At 36.6% G+C, this 21,961-nt stretch overlaps 1 protein-coding gene and 1 pseudogene across 1 annotated transcript; one reads left to right on the top strand and one right to left on the bottom strand.

The window, feature by feature from the left end:
* Window positions 1–3,424: 3,424 nt before the first annotated feature.
* LOC136216607 (glutathione gamma-glutamylcysteinyltransferase 1-like) lies at window positions 3,425–4,669 on the top strand (annotated as a pseudogene).
* A 666-nt stretch (window positions 4,670–5,335) lies between these two features.
* Window positions 5,336–14,489, bottom strand: LOC136220768 (DEAD-box ATP-dependent RNA helicase 8-like). The gene is made up of 10 exons (XM_066008551.1): window positions 13,729–14,489; window positions 12,207–12,267; window positions 11,333–11,567; window positions 10,395–10,633; window positions 9,974–10,225; window positions 9,716–9,896; window positions 7,595–7,683; window positions 7,441–7,514; window positions 7,210–7,349; window positions 5,336–5,677 (listed from the first exon to the last, which is right to left on the bottom strand). Exons 1-9 carry the CDS (start codon window positions 14,046–14,048, stop codon window positions 7,271–7,273), a joined length of 1,530 nt encoding a protein of 509 aa, XP_065864623.1. The 5' UTR covers window positions 14,049–14,489; the 3' UTR covers window positions 5,336–5,677; window positions 7,210–7,270.
* Between the last annotated feature and the right edge of the window lie 7,472 nt (window positions 14,490–21,961).

Genomic DNA, 21,961 nt, shown 5'->3' with positions numbered 1-21,961 from the left:
TTTAATCCAAATTGATACCATTTCACAAACATTAAGACTAATATGTCACTATTTTGTACGTTAACACTACAGTAAAACCTCTATAAATTAATAAAGTTGGGACCATGAAATTTTATTAATTTATAGATGTTATTAATTTATCGAGTATAAAATTAGTGATTTGGCCCAAGTCGGGACCAGAAGAAATTATTAATTTAAAGAGGTTATTAATTTATCGAGTATTAATTTATGAAGGTTTGACTGTAAATTGAAACTTCCCAAAAACTGACCCTGTAAAAATTATTAATAGGTCCTGTTTGGGAATTAGCTGTTAGCTGCTAGCTGATTACATTAGCTGTTAGCTGTTAGCTGATTACATTAGCTGATTTGACTAGCTGTTTGTGTAGACATGTTTGGTAAAAATTAGCTGATTGATAATAGCGGTTTGTGCAAAAAGACGAATAAGGGCATTAATTTTGGCGCAAGAGAAGAGAGAGTCTATCTATTAGGGTTAAAGAAGTCCATTAATTTTAATATTGCAAAACGCTAATTGAAAAAGCTCCTAAAAGGAGCTTTTTCTAAATTAGCGTTTTCATCCCAAAACTCTCTCTCAAAACTCTCTCCACCAAACACTCCAATCAGCGGTTTCGGTGGTCAAATCTCTAAAATTGGTCAAAACCGCTCTTTTTATCTCAAAACGCTCTTTACCAAACAGGGCCATAGAGTCCAGGAAACCATAAATGACAGGAAACAATTTAGTCTTCAACCTCATCAATTCATAATTGCTAATTGTCGTATAAATTGATATCCAAAAGAGGAAATTGTCCAGTAGCAATGTATTAGTAATATGATTAAGTCAAGTTTCCTAAAAGTCATAGCCTTTATTTATTTCATTGATTTCAGCCTTAAATTCAACGGTTAATTTCAAATAAATACAATGGGATTTTACCTTTTTATAGTTTTTTTATTACAAACCGAATATTGTGGTTTGCAAAATTTTGATTTTTTATTAGTAAAATTGACCGATAATAACCTAAAAATTAAAATTATTTAGTACTCCCTCCGTTTTATATTAAATGTCTTTCTAGATATTTTTTGTTTTGTAATGCATGTCATTTTAATATAACCAAATACACATTAAGTCACTTTCTTTACTATAAATCATAAGTTCATAAAGATCAGTTAAAATAATGAAATTTATTATAAATTAAATAAATATTGAAATCTATAAATGACAAACATCAATGTCTTTTGCAACTCTCTAAATAAAAACATAATACACATTTTTTATTTTTCAAAATCATCATTTTCAAAGTTCTCTCTAAACACTCTCTCATCAAAAAATATCACCTAAATGACCTGAAACCTAAAAAAACACGACCTAAATGATCTCAAACCTAAAAAATTGCTTAAAATATCATTTAATTCTTGAAAAATTTCATCGTTATCGGCAAAGTTTGACAAAATCAACAACAAAAATGAAAATTTTACAAACCACATAACATTTATCTAAAATTAACCCTAAATTCAACATTGATAACACTAAGTAAGCTGATACAAGTACCAAACCAATCTGTTATGAAAAACAAACACAACATGAAACTGGACCCAGATATATAAAAGCATCGAACTCTAGCCTATAATCCCATTAATGTTACAGCCTATCAAAATCCAGAAACAAACAATCATTTACCAGATACCAACCTGCAAAATGTACACCCATGTGACATTTATTTGAAATTAACCCTAAATTCAACCTTGATAACACCAAGTAAACCGATACAAGTACCAAACCAGTCTGTTGCGAAAAACAAACACAACACAAAACTGGACCCGGATATATAAAAGCGTCGAACTCTAGCCTATAATACCATTAACGTTCAGGCTATCAAAATCCAGAAACAACCATTTTCCAGGGTTGAATTGCATACATACACCAATCCAAGTCTTCCACCAAACAATACTACTAAAATCATAGAACTCACCCTCCGACGAAGAGCTAGATACCGACTTCAACGGACCCTATAAGTTTGTAATACTATAATCAAGTAAACAACAGTAATACTATAATCAAGTAAACAACCGTAGCTAGCAAGTCGAGTTTCCTAAACGTCATAGTGATTATTTATTTCGTTGATTCGAGAGGACGGTGGGGGGTACATGTCACGATTATTAGAGTAATTAAGGGGAGTACTTTAGGTATTATTTAGGTTGTTAATTAGTGTTTGATTGCTCAAATAGTTGTTATTTTAGAATGGTTTTACAGCTGTAAAAGCTGTACTATTCCAGCTGTAGGGATTTGTAACTGCTGCCACATCAGCAGTGGTTATTCCTATATAGGGTCATCCTTTTGTTATGTACGGCATTATCAGAAAATTATCAATGAAGTTTATCTTCCTTCCTTCTTTCTCTCTTCTTCTTCCCTAATTCTCTGTTCTACCTTATTTTCTATTCTTCTGCTTCCTTAAACCCTATTTCTTCTCTAATCTCTACAGTCAGAAATTCTAATCCTGACATTGGTATCAGAGAAAGCTTTCCTCCGCCCATGGAAGACTTTGAACATCAAATAGAACGTTACCGCTTGGAGTTTCACGAGCGGCAACAACGGTTTGATGAACAATGGGAACTGCTTCGCAAGAAGCAACAAGAGAAAGATGAACAAGTCTGCAAATCATTATCAAACTTGGTTCAATCAATTCGAGAATTTCGAAGAGTTACAGATCCTTCTTCAGTTGCCCCCCAACTGTTTGATGAAATTCCTGAGAGGAAATTGGAGCTGGCAGATTCCTATTTGCAAGATAAAACAGATGCACCCCAACAAATTAAGACAAGAGAGCCGCAACAACAGCTACAAATGCAGCAGTTGCAACGAAGGGACCTTAACCATCCACCTCTTACCGGGTCTATCAATACAAGAGATCCTAAGGACATCAAAAGGAAGACCAACTTGGACCCATCTCAGAAGAGTTCACATATGGATTCTTCATGCATCTATGCACAATCAATTTTACATTCCAAGTCTGGATTATGTGACATCCCAGTTAATTGTTACATTCTTAGGGACAAGAATGGCTTAAAGGGGGGAGCAATTCCATTGGTGAAGCTAATGGATGAGGTCTCAGGAGCCGTTAGCATCTTAGTGATTCCATGGTTCATACTTCAACACTATATCTTTATTGAAGTTTCTTTTCACAGGGAAATACATCAAGCACTAATGGAGTTAGGGGATAAAGACCCTTATTTTGTTGGTTTGACTTCCAAGATCATAAATGCAAGATTAGGAGCTGAGCTTTCTAAAAAATGTAGAGAGCTGGCCATGCACTTTGAGAATCAAGTGATTAGTGGTGGTGTGCTTGCATATACCCTTTTGGGCGTTGATTATGGTGAAGGTAGTGGAGGTTGTGCACTCCTAAAAGTTGAGCTGCGTCGACGATAGAATGGTGCAATGCTTCCTTATTGGGTTTTTGACATGACAATGAGGAGTGTTGGAAATGCTCTTCGGGAACCTTTTGCTGATCCGTTGTATCTCCAATACATATGGAGTCTTGATTATATCGTTGTCTTGCTCGTTGCACTTAATGGTTCTTCAATGGATAGGACTTACTTAGGTACCACCATTGGGAAGCTTGTTTGTTTAACTCACTGTGCTGGAGCATTCCCAACAGATCAGAGCACTATTGATGACTTCTGTCAACATGTCCTTAAATGTTCTACATCTGATGACTGTCATTTGTTGTCATTTTATCACAGAGGGACATTAAAACAAACAGGATTGAGTCATTTTTCACCTATTAGTGGTTACCATGTTGGAAGAGACATGACATTGACTTTGAATGTTGCACGGTTCAAGTACCCTCCACATTGTGTTCTTGTACAACTTTTTTGACAAACTATGCATAAAGTTGATGAGGCAACTATGCAACACAGAGGACTTATGCTTATATCAAGACCTCACGTTGAGTCGGGGCTGCTTAATACCATGAGCTGCGGACATGAGAGTTGGGCTAGTGTTGCAAAGTATTTAGTGGATGAGGGTCCTCTTCTCTTAAAGTTAGGAGACGTGAAAGACATCTCCAACTTGTTCTAAGTAGTTTTTACATCTCTCCCATCATATTTTGGAGAATTTATTACGAGGGTTGCAGAAGTTCGGAGACAAGAAGATAGTGGTATAAGTGTAAGCCAAGAGGAAAGGGGAAAGCTTGCTATCAAGGAACAAATGTTAAAACAGGTGCAAGAAGCTAGACTTTTTAAACATGCAGCTGGATTTCTGTCTTCAGCAAATTCATGTTGCAGTGACATGCCAATTCTGAGTCAAGAAGATGATCTTCCTCCTATTGTTGCTAGCGTCTGTTGTCAAGGAGCAAAGATTTTGGCAGGGAAGTCTGGCTCTTCAAGTCACTGCTGTAGTAAAACGTGCAAGAGATGCATAACGACCAATGGAAACAAACACGTTCCTTTGCTTGGGTTTCATACTACTTGTTTTGGGCTCTTTCTCATCTCAGAGATCATTATATGGCTCTCCTATAGGAAGAAGATTTATAACAAATCATCATGGTTGTTATGGAAATCCTGCCTTTGTTGGTGTGTCGAATCCTCAATGTCACTTGGAAGGACTGGTCTCCAAACTTTCTACATTCTTGGGGACAAGAATGTTCTTAAGGAGGGGGTATTGTCACGATTATTAGAGTAATTAAGGGGAGTACTTTAGGTATTATTTAGGTTGTTAATTATCTTGTTAATTAGTGTTTGATTGCTCAAATAGTTGTTATTTTAGAATGGTTTTACAGCTGTAAAAGCTGTACTATTCCAGCTGTAGGGATTTGTAACTGCTGCCACATCAGCAGTGGTTATTCCTATATAGGGTCATCCTTTTGTTATGTACGGCATTATCAGAAAATTATCAATGAAGTTTATCTTCCTTCCTTATTTCTCTCTTCTTCTTCCCTAATTCTCTGTTCTACCTTATTTTCTATTCTTCTGCTTCCTTAAACCCTATTTCTTCTCTAATCTCTACAGTCAGAAATTCTAATCCTGACAGTACAGCCTTCGATTCAACACTAAGCTGCTGATACAAGTACCAAACCAGTCGGTTATGAAAAACAAACACAACACGAAACCAGACCCGGATATATAAAAGTGTATAATCCCGTTAATGTTTCAGGCTATCAAAATCCAGAAACAAAACAACCATTTACCAGGGTTAAATTGCATACATACACCAATCCAAGCAAGTCTTCCACCAAACAATACTAAATCCATAGAACTCGCCTTCTGATGCAGAGCTAGATACCGACTTCACCGGACCCTATAAGTTCAAAATACTATAATTAAGTAAACAACCGTAGCTAGCAAGTCAAGTCTCCTAAAAGTCATAAGCCTTTATTTATTTCATTGATTTGAGAGGACGGGGAAGTACAGCCTTCAATTCAACATTGATAACACTACGCTGCTGATACAAGTACCAAACCAGTCTGCTATGAAAAACAAACACAACACGAAACTGGACCCGGATATATATAAAAGCGTCGAACTCTAGCCTATAATCCCGTTAACGTTTCAGGCTATCAAAATCCAGAAACAAACAACCATTTTCCAGGGTTAAATTGCATACACCACCAATCCAAGTCTTCCACCAAACAATACTAAATTCATAGAACTCGCCCTCTGATGCAGAGCTAGATACCAACTTCAATGGACCCTATAAACAAACATCAAAACCCATCAGATAAGTTCAAATTTTAATATTATTTTTTAGGGTAAATTATTTATTAGTCCCTAACACACTATTTAGTCCTTAATTTTTGTTCTATTCAACAATTTAGTCCCTCAAATATTTGAATTATTAAACAGTTAGTCCCTCTTTAAGGGACTATAAATTGTTAAATAGAACAAAAGTTAAGGACTAAACAATGTATTATTAAATTAGGAGGACTAAAACAGTGTGCAGGTAAAAATGTAGGGACTAATAAATTATGGATTTTGATATAGCAACCCTTAGGGTTACATATAAACATTTAATAGGTTAGTATATTCTTGTGTATTTCCAATATTTATATTTATTATTGCATTAAACTTTTGAATAAATTAAATACTAGTGTATTTCCAATATTTACATATATAAATGTAAATATACTAACCTATTAAATGCTTATATGCAGCCCTAACCTAAGGGCTGCATATATCAAAACCCATAAATTATCAAATTTTTATACTTAATAAATCTTATTAGAACACTAGTTAAATATTTATACATATTATTTATATTTAATTATATTATAGTTATCTTTTACTAATCTGATGTTTTATTTTATCTAATTTTAATTAATATTTAAAATAAATAATAAATTCCCAGCTGGGAAGGAATGGGGAGAGAGTTTTCCCTGATTCATATACCGGGCCAGGGATTTCCTCAAAATAATCAGGAACAGGGGAATTTTTTTACCATTATTCTCTATTGAAACTATTAAAATTCTTATCAATTTTGCTCCTAATTACTTCATACAAATAAAGCAAAAAGCATCCTTTTTTATTGAAAGATTGGAGGCTGACAAAGACTGGGCAAAGCATCCTAACAAAGTTAGCACACAATGCACCAAACAAGACCGGCCCAGGATTAAAAGCAAAAAGCATCATGAGGCCCCTGATTTTTCATTTTTTGGTTCATTAAGCCCTTGATCCTTTTTTTTTTTTAGATACATTAAGCCCCCGATCTTTTATTTTGTCACATTAAACCCTTGATGACCAAAAAAAACAGCTTTGAACACAAAACTCAGTTAACAGGGTGTTATTTATTTCATATGCGTTTAAAATTTGTATTTTTCACAGTTTGAAAGCCGTTTTTTATCTGTAATGTGACTAGGGAAAATGTAACAATCTTAATTCAATCTGTAAAAAATATAATTTCAAACACATGTGAAATGAATAACACCTTTTAACTGAATTAAATGTTCACAACTAACTAATTTGGGAAGCAAGGGCTTAATGAGACCAAAATAAAAGATCAGGGGCTTAATGTGTCCAAATAAAAGATCAAGGGCCTCATAATGCTTTTTACCTACAAATAAATACAACAAATCACACCATAAGATGGCTGAATGGGCCTTGATTTGAGATCAGTACATCCCACATGCTAAAACTTAATAATGAGAATGGAAACACGACATTGAAAATCTATAAAATTCTCAGATAATATAACAAACTGCAAAATGGAATCTCAGTGACATTACTCACCATCAGTACACCTCCTTGCTACCCACCATTTTTTAAGAAAGGGCAAGGCGTCAACCACAAGTTACCGGCAATATATTGCCTGATCAATATGTGGAGGAATCTGCTTAATTTCAGTACCAAGTTCTTGCTCAATCCTATACCTGCAGAGTAACAAAAGGAAAGCATAAATCAGAAACATCTATATTGGAAGAAAATAAGAAATAGACAGAAGAAATTGGGGGAAAGACATACAAGTTAAAACGGTCTTCATAAGTGATCAAATTCACAGCCAAACCAAGGTGCCCAAACCTTCCAGATCGACCAACCTGCATCGACGATGAGCATTCATAAGGATATGCAAGACTAATAAGGAAATGCAAATCAGAAGATAATATATCTGACATACCCTGTGAAGATACGTCTCTGAATTCTTTGGGAAATCAAAGTTAATGACTACATTCACTGCTTGGATGTCTATACCCCTCGTGAACAGATCTGCAGCAAGCATTGACGGGTGAGAACATATAGACTAGCACCTTCAACTACCATTATACAAGAAAATATTGTATATTCCATCCTAAATTTAAATATCATTTGACCCATATTCTACATAGACCATCATTCACGATAATCCCACCCAATCACATAACGAACATATCAAATTGCATGATCTCGAGCCTAAACTGGATTTGAAGTTTCAGGATAAGCCATAAAAGAAAAACAGAACCATTCAAAAAGAGGTAAGGTTCAACAATAAATCAAATTGAGCGGAAAGAAACTTCAACTTATGACAAATTTTCTATAATTAGAAATATCTAAGTTAAACCGACGTCAATTTAAAATGACGAAACAAAAATAACATAGAGTTAATAAACTTCTTCACTTTCAACGTCTAGAAATTACGAGATTTAAGCAATTTCAATGTACTTTATTACTCCATCCATTTCCCAGCAAATTGCAGATGTTCACTGTTCACAATTATGAACACCTTTCCACTGCCTTGTGACAGGAAGAAGGGCATGTCTTTATCATAGGTCAAATTGTGCTTACTCCATCCATTTCCTCCTTCGCCCTTTTCCCTCATCTATCTATTACATGCTTACTCCCCCCCAACCCCCTCTAGTCATAATAACATCTGTTTATTATTTCCCCTACCAATCTATAAACATCTCTCTAGTCCTAACCAAGGCGCCACTGATTTTCTATTATTTTACCCCAAGGGTGTGTTTAGTTGGGAGGATCCAAGTGTGGAAGAATGAAAAAAAGTGGATTTCAATTCAAGCCATGTAAAAATTGGTCTATATATGCCTTGAGATCCGAATTCTCCATCCTCCCAAACGAACACCCTAAATTCTTCATGTCAGATCAAGGTAACCCTATGTACAACAAGGCTTATGGAACTTCGTCCTTGCACAAAAGCAAAAAAGGCAATGGCCTGAGCAATGAGGCGCAGGAATTTGAATTTAGCAAACACAGAATCATATTGCTATGGCATATTACTAATCAATAGGAAATTAGTTATTTACTTTGATGTAAATAGGCTGCTTTAAGTATACTTCAAATTTAATATAAATAGACTGCAGTAGGATTTTTAACGTTAACCAGTATTTTAAGAACCAAAAAAGACTGTCTACCTAAATGAGTTTTTAAGGTTAGGCTTGTTTTAAAAACCCTAAAATAGTCTGTCCTCCTAGATAATAAGAGTTCTACACTTCCAAAAACACTTTAAATTAATTGCTAAATTTATGAGTCAGTTACAACAAAGTTGCAAGCAAATCACCAAAACGGAAGGCATCTGATTACTTAAATATAACTGATCTGATTACTAAATTGCACACTTTATATGCACTCAGCCCACTTAAAAAAACAAATCATGAATAAGTAGCAAACAGAAAGAAAAAGCCCCCAATTTTCCTTTCGTGACTGGCTTTATTAACCAGGACAGAGCCTCTTTGAAGGTACCCCGCCTATGAGTTGCAGAGGTGTTATCCACCAATTGCAACTCCCCTTGGCGTCTAGGCATTCACCAGCGTGCCTTTGACTATACTGAGCCAGATAGTAGAGCCTAAATATTGCAAGCTCTCACTCTTTTATTATATATAATTTATATGATTACTCAGTTCAAGGCTCGTGAAGCACCCTTCAGGTGAATCCTCTCCCAATTGAAGTTTTCTGCGTACACTAGAACTCGAACTCTCTAGCTTAAGCGACTTGAGGCCCATAACCAATCAAGTCAACCTTAATTGGTAATATTCCACTCTTACCAATGAGACATGTTATCCAGATTTTCAAAATCTGAATTGCATGCTCTGTACAATTATATGGTATCTTTTATAATATGAGTTTGTACCCCAAATTGAGAGACAAGGTCCCATCCAGAGGATGGAATTACATACAATATAACAATTAATCATAATTGTTCGGAAATAAAGTTCACATCAAAGTTGAACTATAGGAGCAGATTCTTAACTCATGCTAGAAAATCAAAAGCTGACTATTGAGGAGCAAAAAGAAAAGAGTAATATACCGGTGCAAACAAGATTCCTACAGGCACCATTACGGAAGTCATGAAACACTCTATTACGATGGTCTTGCAACATCTTTGCGTGGATATAGAAACAAGAATAGCCAAGTTCTGTGATCTTCTTGGCCAAAAGTTCAACCCGGTTGACCGAGTTACAGAAAATGATTGATTGGTTTATTTGAAGCTGCAAAGAATCTGAATTATATCATACCCATTAAGGGAAAAATGAAGCATAAAACAAAATTTTAGTTCAGATCAAACCTTGGAGAAAAGAGTGTTTAAACAATGGACTTTCTGCCGTTCTTCAACAAAAGCATAAAATTGTGTAATACCCTTCAGGGTAAGCTCATCCATAAGATTAATGACATATGGCTTTTGTAAATATCTATCTTTGAAGTCCTTCACAGTAACTGGAAATGTAGCAGAGAACATAAGAATCTGACGAGTTGGAGGAAGGAAACGAATAAGTTGCTCCACAGAAGGTTGAAACTCTGGAGATAAAAGCTTGTCAGCCTGAAAAAAAGGCATCATAAGATCAGCTGGTTGGACATTGTGAAGTTAAAACAAAGATCGTGACAAAAAGAAACACAAAAATATGTATTCGGAAGATTATTAAATCTAGCATGAATACACCATTTTAAGAAACAACATAATATAAAACAGCATAGAGATTAGTACTTGCCTCATCCATAACAAGCATTGAACAATCTTTCAAAATACACACCCCTTTCTTTGCAAGATCTAAAATTCTTCCAGGAGTTCCAACAAGTAAATGAACTGGTTGATATAACCGCATGATGTCATCTTTTAGACTTGTACCACCTGTAGTAACCATCACTTGAATGTTCAAATGCTTCCCCAGCTCCTTACAGACTTGTGAAGTCTGAAGAGCCAACTCCCTTGTTGGAACAAGTATTACAACTGCATGCAAATGCATAATTTGAGTCGAGTAAATGAAAGCATAACTTGAAGGAAAAGTATAACTGCATGCAAAAACATGGAAAAATTAAGATAAAATAAAACAAATAAAACGACCAAATTCCAAGCATTAGGTATTTAGATCCCAGTAACAGACTATTTGCTCAGATTGTTGGATAAAGTCAAACATTATACTATTCAGCAGGTGATGCTTTCTTCATAAAGAAATAAGTTGATTAGAGATTACATGAAAGGATTACTATCATAAGAGCTGAACTTTGCAAAGAAATTAAATAATAACAAAATGTTTAAGAAGTCTACAACAACAACTAAAGAAAAATTAAAGCATGTGTTTTTCTGTCTCGTGCAAAAGAGTAAAAGATCTGAGGATTTACAATAGAGCATTATAACAAAAAAAAAATACATAGCAGTGCTAAAAACTTCATTACTTTGTTACAAAAAAAAAAAAGATTATAGTTGTAATGTGGCACCATGATCGATTCGGAAAAGTACAGTTGATGCTCACAATACAAGTACAGAACTACTTTATCTGATCCTGATACAGAAGTCCTATTTTTTATATTTAAATTTTAATTGTCCATCCAATCAGCAGAATGGTTGATCTCTGGTCTGATTCTGAAAAACTACAAATATTTCAACATAGAACGTAGATAAAAATTCAGAGATAATGAATAATCAAACCTTGAATCACATTGTTATCTTGGTCAATTTTTTCTAAGGCTGGAATGCAAAAGGCTGCTGTTTTTCCAGTGCCATTTTTAGCTCTAGCAAGAATATCACTACCAGTAAGAGCAATTGGTATGCTTTCTTCCTGAATTGGAGATGGTCTTTCAAATCCCTTCTCATATATTCCCATAAGCAGCTCTCTTTTCAGAAAATAGTCTTCAAACTCATTTCCTTTTGTGGCTGTAACGTCCTGAAAAATGAACATTTAAAACTTGCTTTAAAAAATCTCTCATGAAGCAAATTGAATTTCACATAAAGTGAAAAATATCTGCATCTGGGGCAACAAAACGTCATCAAGGATTTTCATGTACGCAGCTTAAATAGTTAAATTCATACAGGGAAACCACAAATATTGGCAACAATGCAATATCCACCAAGTCAAGCAGAATAGGTTGATCGATCACCGAACCAAAACCCAAGAATCAACAAAATATGCAAGTGACTAACCCAAAAAAGGCATGCACAGTTTATCACTCCTGTCTAACAAAATGAAAAATTCAAACACAGAAGTTCTAAAAAATTATACAAAGGACAACATAGCTAAACAGCAAAGACATAATCACTAAATATACTTACAGCAAAGGCATAATCACTAAAGATACAACATATTATGCTACTACCTGAATGCACTGAATAATACTCTTCACTCACATCGAACAAAAGGAAGACAAATTCAAATGCAAAAGAAAGTTCTAAAAGATCAGGAGTAACAGAATCCAACCAGGTAAATCAGCAACAACAATATCAGTAACTGTAGTGGAAGCATACACATTCAACTAACTAAAGTCATGTTTTCTGTATATTTCTCTAAAGATCCCAGATATCCTACCTCCGTTCTGTAGCGCGTATCAGCTGCAGGTATCTTCAGCCTTGCTTTCCAATCTTGTGAGCTGATTAATCAACACAATGGAGTAAATAATTAAGAAGCCAACAAGCACAACCAAATAAGGAACTAATGAGTTCACAAAAAAGTAGTTCTTCTATAGCGCATATGGAAAGGAGGCTCAAAACCCCCAAAAATGTATGTTATAATATTAGCAACATAAACAATGGAAAAAAATTAAGAAAGAACAAGAAGCTTAATAAGAGAGTAGGGGGCTGAAGCCCAAGAGACATTACTGTATAGGAAACGTAGATCACTATTAGCAAGATACAATAGCAAGCCAATAATAATAATAACAGAAGGCTTGCTAAAGGCAAAAAAGAAACATATTTGAGTAGATTAACTTTCAAAATTCCCAAACTTGTACTTGAGAAACAGAGCAAGATGATGAGAATAAAAGGCTGGCATCAATCAACCTCAAGAGCTTATTACCAAAAAGGATAAACAGTAGAAAAGAACTGGAAGCAGCATGTCACTATAGGCCTCACAAACTAGAAAAATTTATGTTTAGCTAAAATTCTTGGAGTACATTCCTCAGATAACTAAAAAAAATGCTGAGAAAGAAACTATGAAATCTAGAACGTTATAAACATTGGTTACAGTGATACTTGTGAAAGCTCGTCACAATGTAGATGTTGCAATCAGAACTTAAATTAAAATTTAACCTTAGTTTCAATAATTGCTTCGAGAGAAAAGCTAGCACTACTCTCCCTTGACACTCACCCTCTAATTAGGGTCAATCTATTCTCATTCTTCCGAGGGAGAACAAGAAGATACAATCGCTCCAAAAAGAAGTTGGTATGATGAAAAGAGTGATGCTAAAGAGTACCACTACCATTCTCCTTGCTTCAATGGCTACTTGGGTGATTTCCCTCTTTCCCAATACAGTTAATTACAAAGAAAGGTCACTTGGTTCTTGGTATTTTACTTATAACTGGTCTATGTAATAATCACTTTTAAAGCACAACCTCAAGGAACCATGAAATTATAAATTCAAAGAATTACATAAATGATAATAAAAGGTAACACCTCATGCTCAGGTATCAGGAGATTATTTAGTAAACCATATTGTTTTCCAGAATTTTCTTGCCTAGAAATGCACCTGGTCAATGAAATAGAAGTATTCAGAATTTGATTCTACACCATGCAGTTAATCTCTTTTTTTTTCCTTTTTTTTTCCTTTGAGTTGTTGTTTGTTGTTATAGTTCCCAGGAGATGTTTACAATACTATTTACTCCGTCTGAATTCAACAACTCAAAATAATTTTCTCTTTTCACCACTCCACATCACACATAGCAATCAGGGAGAACACAAAAATGACATGCTTACAGAGAAGCTATCTCATCTGTATGCAATTACACCAAAACAAGCATACCACCATCATCGCCAGAAAAACAAGGACAAACTCCTAAACAAAGCAGGGGTACAAGTTCATATTCGTGCATTGGGAACATATGCAAAAGCGAACCTGGAGTCAACGGCCTCAGACTGAACAGTCTTCTCGACCTCATCAACGCTAGATTCTGCAGGAGGTAACTGATTCCTCCTCAACCATTGCTGCTGCTGTTGATGTTGTTGCAGCTGCTGCTGATGGTGCTGCTGATGTTGTTGGTGTTGATGGTGCTGTTGGTGTTGATGATGTTGAAACTGCTGGTGATTCTGCAGCATATTTCTTTGCACATACTGCTGTTGCGGAACCCTCGACTGAAAACTAGGGTTCGCGTTCATGCCTGCGCCTCTACCGGCGCCCATCCCCGGCGGATACCGCCCTCTATTATTGTTATTCATCACCAACAAACTCTAATCCTAACTACCTAGCCGATTCAAACCCAAAATTTGTGCAAAAAACTACAGACCTATAAACCTCAATAGTTACAAATCAATGAGACTAACATCTATCGCGTTTGCTGAATAATGAAAACGCCGGAACGAAAATTTATACAAACGGCAGAATAAAGAAAGCAGAATCACTGGAAAGATACCGCAAGTTTTGCAAGGAACAAGTTGAGATTGCAAATTGGGCCAAATCGAGCCAAAATTGTCGCAGATCTGAAAAATACAGAGATTCCAGGACCTTCTTGAAATGAAAATGGAAGAAATGAGAGGGTTTAATTGGTAGCTACAAGAAGAAGCCGATACGCTGATTCATGGCTTGATTGCGGGCGTTATGCGTGAACGAGTGGGTTGTGTTTGTGGAAAACGCGAAGAGAGACGCTGAACCGTCCTACTAGGGCTTCAATAGATTGTTTCTTAATTGCATTTTCTACCCCATTTCTTTCTTAAATTGTGTAAATCACCCCCTCTTTCATAATTGCGGATTATTAAATGTTTGGCATAATACATCCGAGTCCCTCAAATTTAGGGGTGGGCAAAAAAACCGATAAAACTGGTAATCGAACCAAAAACCGATAATTCGAACCGGAAAAAACGGTTAACCGAATCAGTGGTTTTTTTAATGGTTAAGAAATAGATAGGTACCGGTTTCGGTTTTGATTTCGGGTTAGCGTGTTGAAAAACCGCGGTTAACGGTTAACCTAAATATATATTTAAAAAAAAGTAATATATTATATAACATAAATTATACTAAGACACTAGTATACTTCAATATAGATTATAACATAGATTAATATAAATATATATAATTCGTTTCGTTTGAATTTTTGAAATTATGTGTATTTAAGTGAGAATTCGTTAAAACACGTTAACCGAAAAATCTAACCGGAATTAATGGTTAACCGATTGATATGGACCGTTTCGGTTTGGATGGTTAAAAAACTGTTGATAAAGGTTCGATTAATTTTTTTCCCTAATGGACCGGATAACCGAACCGTGCCCACCCCTACTCAAATTGTCCAAAAACGGCAACTTGCCTCTGAATTTCAAAACGTTAATTAACCATCGATTTTGCTTATTTAGAAGGGCTAATGCTCCTTCGGCTCTCCTAGCTTGTCCAAATTGGTCATTTTACCCTCTCAATTCATCGAATGTCTTATTTACTCCCTTAATTCCACAAAAATGGTATTTCTCACCCTCTTAACTTGTCCAAATTGGTCATTTTATCTCTCAACTCATTCAATATTCTATTTACCCTTTTAACTCCATAAAAGTGGTATTTCTCAGCCATTATGATCCTACGTGGCAGTAACTGTGTGTGTGTGTGTGCAACAAACGCATGAAGCGCGTGGAGGTGGAAAATTATGTGGTTAATCTGTAATTGACAGTTAATCTAATTGAAACGTTTGCATGGTGAAGATTTATGTTGTTAATCTGTAATTGATAGTTATGCAATCTCTAATTGCAGGATGACGATTTATGTGGTTATTGCAAATGGTTTGATAAAGGAATTTAGGGCTTCAAATGAAAAGAGAAAATGCAGATTGTAAATCATAATGAAAAAAGGAAGTGTAAAAGTCTCAATAATAGGGTCATTTTTGTCTTTCCAAATATAACTGCTGAGTTATCAAAAAATTGACCGAATTTGACACGTGGCATTTGAGAAGTCAAACTTCAAGCGCGTCCCTTACACCGATCAATTCTAACATTCGAGAATGAAAATGGAGGGGTGAGAAATACCACTTTTATGGAGTTAAGGGGTAAATAGGACATTCGATGAGTTGGAGGGTAAAATGACCAATTTGGACAAGTTAAGGGGTTGGAGGAGTATTAGGCCTATTTAGAATAAATAATCCATTAAATGTCATGTAACAGTGCTTGATTAGAATTTCAAAACATCACAACTAACTAGACTTGTTTATGGGGCCGGGTACCCTCTAGGCCCGTATGCCTTGGGTCGGGCTTGGACTACGCTTAGCTCGTCCCAGATCCGCTAAATCCCGTCTATATTTTGGGCGGGCTTGGAATTGATACAAATAACACAGACTGACCCGCTTATTAATATTAATTAATAAATTTGCATATTAAATATTTATTTATAAGTATAAATTTTTTTTTTATAGTTACAAAATATATATATATATATATATATATATATATCTTTCTGTGTGGGTAATATTCACTTTGGATTGCAAATTGGGCCAAATCGAGCCAAAATTGTCGCAGATCTGAAAAATACAGAGATTCTAGGACCTTCTTGAAATGAAAATGGAAGAAATGAGAGGGTTTAATTGGTAGCTACAAGCAGAAGAAGCCGATACGCTGATTCATGGCTTGATTGCGGGCGTTATGCGTGAGCGAGTGGGTTGTGTTTATGGAAAACGCGAAGAGAGACGCTGAACCGTCCTACTAGGGCTTTAATAGATTGTTTCTTAATTGCATTTTCTACCCCATTTCTTTGTTAAATTGTGTAAATTACCCCCTCTTTCATAATTGCCGATTAATAAATGCTTGGCATAAATGCCCACGGGTCCAAAGGGGTCTAATAAACAATACATAAATATTAATAGACTATATTCTAAAACCAATAAATAGAAAAAACAAAAGATAATAATGAGAATATGGAAAAAACACGAAAAAACAAAAATGAGAATGAGAATATTGAATGAAATATAAATATAGATATATATATATATATATATATAGAGGTAGGAAAATGAAATAAACAAAATAGTAATTTTCAAACTTGAGCGTCCTCCAATCATAGACCATAAGCTTGCATACTTTTGTAAGGGATCCCACAGAATTTGAAAGGATCTAAATAAATAAACTTGAAATATGAAATTTATTAAAAGTAGGTGGTGTAGAATGTTGGTCCCTTATAACGTGACAAGTTAGTTCCAAGGGGGGGATAGGAACTATTTAAAATTTTGTCCGTTAAGGCTGACTTCTTTTCTTATGAAAAGGTTTACACAGCGTGACTAAGCAGTTTGAAGACACAAGCTTAGTCAACTTGTGACTAAGTCTGTTTCTTTCATTGAGTCAGGAAATAACACTTAGAGTCTATTCCTGAACTCAGCTTCTTAGTATACTTAACTCAGCGTGAGTTCGTTACCTAGTCAGTTTTATAGCAAGCAATATATAAAAGAGTTTAAGGGTTAGAAAGATATTACTCAGCAGACTTATCCTGGTTCGGCCTCTCCGCCTACGTCCAGTCCCCGAAACTCGTTCCGAGCTTTTTGAATTCTCTACTGAGCTTTTTAAAGGTAGAGCATGAAACCTTTTACAATAGAAGCTGAGTATACAAGAGTACCTTCCTCTCTACCTCTACTCACTCCTATATCTACCGTTGAGTACTATAACCGAGTACTCAGCCTCTCCTTTCTATTTTTCTAGAAATGATAAAGTGTTTGTCCTAAACAACAATTGCTAAGACAATTTAGATGATTGAAAATCACTCTAGACTTTTACACACTAATATGGAAATTGGTGTAAGGTTTTTGCTTTGCTTTTCTCACAGAACTTCGTGTATGAATTTGGACAGCGTTTCGGCTAATTGAAGATCTGCATCGAATGAAGCAAATGAGAGGCCTATTTATAGTGACACTTGAGGCATCGGTCATTTCGAATTTCGAAATAACCGTTGGAGGGAAACGGCTTCCTGTCGTTATCACTCAGTACGCGCTCAGTGTCGTTGGCCAATGAGATTCATGCATCTTCTGTCCACGGCAGTGCTCGGCAGCTTTTCGTCTGGCAAACAGAATGTTTCGACATTTTTGTCAAAGTATTCCAGACAGCTTTCCTACGCCTTCTGAACTTTACCCAAAGTAGAAATACTTTGTCTACAAGTTGGTTCTTGTCTGCCGCTGTCTTGACTGCTTGTCGCTTAACTCAGTAGCTTCCTCTTGAAGCTTTTGCTAGCAGGCTTCTCGATCCTTCTTCATGTTGAGTCGTCGTTTTGCTTGAAACGTCTACGTTTCATCTTCTTGGGCCGTGAGGTCTTGATTATGTTGACTTGGGCTTGACTTCCACTCATGGGCTTTTAGACTTTAAATCTTAATGTCTTATAGATAAATAAACTCAATATTAAACAAACACATTAGTATAAATAAATCAAAGCATTTAAATTTAATGAGTTAGAATATTTTTTTATCAATTACTTAAATAATTTTGTCAAATCAAAATCATGTGGAAAGGTGTTTCAACAAACTCCCTCATTTTGATGTTGGCAAAAATATTCAGTCAAAAACTCAGTGTTGAGCTCCCCCATGATAGTTGACCTTATACTCAATATACTCCCCCATAAGGGTTGAGCGGCTGACTTAGATTTCAAGGTTTAATCAAGTAAGTCTAAGGTCAGTTTTCAGAATTAGGTCAGCTCATGGAACATATTCTATTTAACTCAGTTTATGCGGAAGATTTAGATATCAGAGAGCGCTGAGCATTTCTTTGTTCAATGTGTTTAAGAAGACATGTAAAAGCGGTCAACATATTGATCAACACAGCATACAATCATAAAGCAATATAGACAAATAGCACAGTTGATTTAGTGAAGATGCGTTTAACTATTTAATACAAAACATAAGTAAGCATCACACAAGATTGGTCAAATTTTGGAAAAGATAGATGCATGCGTAGTTTTGTATTCAGGTGGTCAGCACAACAAAAATGCATAAGGGAAAGACTACAAGTTTTAACAAAATGAAATCTAGTCAATCCTAGTAAAGCTAAAGCTATTTCTTCTTGTAGTTGAGTTGGGCTTCATGCTCTTTAGCTTTACCCTTTCCCTTTTGTTTTTGCTGACTACCTGAAGCTTCTTCTGAATATTGGGTTCTTTGAGCTTGAACTTTCTCCCCCGTTTTGCCACCATCAGCAGGAGGAGGAATGAAAGTGTCTTCAAGGGCAGCTTTAGTTAGGCATTTAGAGAATGCCTTAAGCTTTCGTGTGCTTTCATTTATACCGTCAAAGATTGGAACACCCTCATCCAGAATAGGCCATGGAATCCTGACATCTGCAGCACTCAGCATACTCAGAACATATGCTTGAGACTTTCCAACCTAGTGTATGTTGTCAGTGAGCATTGCAAAAGCTTGATGAAACATCTTTAGCAAAGACGAATCAAAATACTGACGCTGAGCGTTGGTGTGTCGCACGTGGTTGAAAGTAACTCGAGAGTACTTTAGTATTTCGTTTGTTTTGAGCTGGTCAGTTTCCATCTCTTCCTTGCTTAAGTTTAGCAGACGCAAAACCTCACTAATTTGCTCAATGGAGCATTAGGAGGAGGAAGAGAGTTGGTGATTGGTTTTCTCTTGCTCAGTATGAAGCTGGTTGAATAGTTGATGAACTTCGCAGAAGTTGCATACGTTGTGTTCGCAGCTAACAATTGATGAAGTTGACCCTGTAGAGAGTTCATGTGATCAACCATGGTCAGATGGAGTTCGGCCAGCTTCGTTATAGATTCCTGTCTGGGCTGTTGAGACTGTAATAAAGTCATGACACTCAGAAGATCCTTCAGACCTTTGATCTCTGTAAGAAGCTGAGTGACAGATGAAAGCTGAGTTGGCTCAACAGTAACTGACCCAGCGGCATTGGCGTTTGTTTGATGAAGGTCCTGAAGAAGGGCTTGAGCTGAGTCAATGATTCTTCGACCAGACTCAGAGGCAGTAAGATAACTGAAGGATCCATCATTTGTTGGCCCAGATGTCGGAGGAGGAGTAGAACCGAATAGAGGCGGTGTTTGGTTCTGCTCAACATTAGAAGTGCCAGCATGATCAGCGACTGGTCTTGAATTAAGATTTCCAGTAGAAGCTGACTGGATTGGATTCTGCACTTGGATTTGTGGAAGAGGAGGATCGGTAGAATGTGTTACTTGCTCAGGGTCAGGCTGAAGCTGACTAGGTGTTGGAAGTTGAGGAAGTTTAGTGTTCACCTGAGCAGGTAATTCCTTAGCTTGCTCAATATGTTGAGGAGCAGGATCTTCGAGCACTTGCTCGGCATCATTTTGGCTGGGGGAAGCAGTTAAGTCGGCATGTTCCTTCGACTGAGAAACAGAGGCTTGATTTTCTTGTTGCTCTGGTTGAGACACAGGAGGATTAGAGAAGAACTTAAGGTGTACTTCTGTTAGGTCAGTGATCTCATCCCTCAGCGGTGAGTCACCCATGAGGTTAATGACGGGGGCTCGATATGCCTTTTTCTTCTTAAGTCTTCTTAGTCTCTTTAGCTTTGGAGGAGTAGGGTCAGCAGGAATGGACTCAATGGAGTCAGTGGGTGAAGTTTCCCTTTGAACAGCGGGATGATTTACCGTTGGCTCATCGTCTTCTTCATCAACCAGCTCAGTGTTGATTGGTTCATATTGCTCAGCATAAGCTGTCTCCTCAGTGTCAACCTGACCACCCAGTTCTTCTTCTTCTTCAAACTGACCACCCAATTGGTCTTGTTCTTCCTCTTCTTCAAACTGACCACCCAATTGGTCTTGTTTTTCCTCTTCTTCTAACTGTTGTTCAGTGTCAATGTCTTGACTTTGTACATAATGTGAGTTAGGAGGAACGACAACGTCAGTTGGAAGGGCATCGATAGGTCTTAACTCAAAAGAGAGTTTCTTTTTCTTCCTCAGAGGTTGCTCATCATTGTCCTCTCTCTCTTCTACCTCGGGCTCAGCTTGCCTTGGTCTTTTCTCAGCTGACTTAGGTCCTTCCTGACCTTGTTGAATCTGAGGCTTAGTTCCTCTGCATACAAACTTAAGCTTCTTTGTTGGAGAAATAGCCTCTTTAGAGGTGCTTTGAATAGCTTTCCTCTTTCTTTGCGTCCTTCCCTTTCGAGTCACCGTCCCCTCAGTTTCCTAGTCAGCGGCTGCTTTCCCTTTCTTGGGCACTATTGGTTGATCGTAGAATAGACCAAACAGTGCCGCAGCTGTGATCTCTGTCCCTATTGTGTGGATTTCTTCAACTAAGCTCACCCTGTGATCCTTAAGGATTTTGGTGATGATGGACCCCAGCCTTAGAGTTCCAGTACTCCTTTGAAATGCACCGATTATGAATACAGGCATGTTTATCGGCGTATAGGTCAGCATATGCCATATGAAACACTGCTCAAAGTTTGTCGCCGAGTTGGTGCAGTTGATTTTTAGGAAGAGGAAATTGGTCAGTATGTAGTGGACCATCTTCTGATTCCGACCCATGGAGGTACTTGGAATTTCCCCTACATGACCAGGAGGTTTGCAGAACTAAACGACGTAGTTGGTTTTGTCTTGGTCACCAGATTTACGAAGAATCGCTCCTTCGTTTTTCAGTTGGAGTAGTGAGGCAAGATAAATAGGGTTGATGAAGATGTCATTCCCTTTAACCTTGGTAACCATATAGTCACGGTCATCATCTGCGATCTTTAGGTTAGCGTAAAATTCCTTAACTAACTCTGGGTAGGTATCTTCGCGAACTGAGAACAGTTCGGTCCAGACGTTGTTCTTGATCCAGTCGCAAAAGGGTTGCTCAGCTTCCACAAAACCCTTTGAGAACCATCTAGAATGGTCTACCTTATATCCCCTCACACTCTCGTAAACTTGAGTGTAGGTGCGTTCCACAGGTTTCTTAGCCTTATCCTTCTATTATTTTCCTTTTGAGGAGCCAGCTTGGTCAGTTTTGGTTTGCTTGCTCAGCGTAGTGACCTTAGAGTGGTCACGCTGGGCAGTAGATGAAGGATTTTCATCGGAGCGATTAACAGCACCGGAGACATTATGAGAATCTTCCGTCATGATTCTTAGAGAAGTTTGAGAAGTTTGGGAGATTTTAGAGAGAATATGAGAATACCAGAAATTTCTAAGCGTAAAGAGATAAAAGTGGGAAATCATCCACTATTTATAGAGGTGTCGAATT

This window comes from Euphorbia lathyris, chromosome 2 (assembly GCF_963576675.1).
Source record: "Euphorbia lathyris chromosome 2, ddEupLath1.1, whole genome shotgun sequence".
In the NCBI taxonomy this organism is placed as follows: Eukaryota; Viridiplantae; Streptophyta; class Magnoliopsida; order Malpighiales; family Euphorbiaceae; genus Euphorbia; species Euphorbia lathyris.
This window is presented reverse-complemented; position numbering and strand designations above follow the sequence as displayed.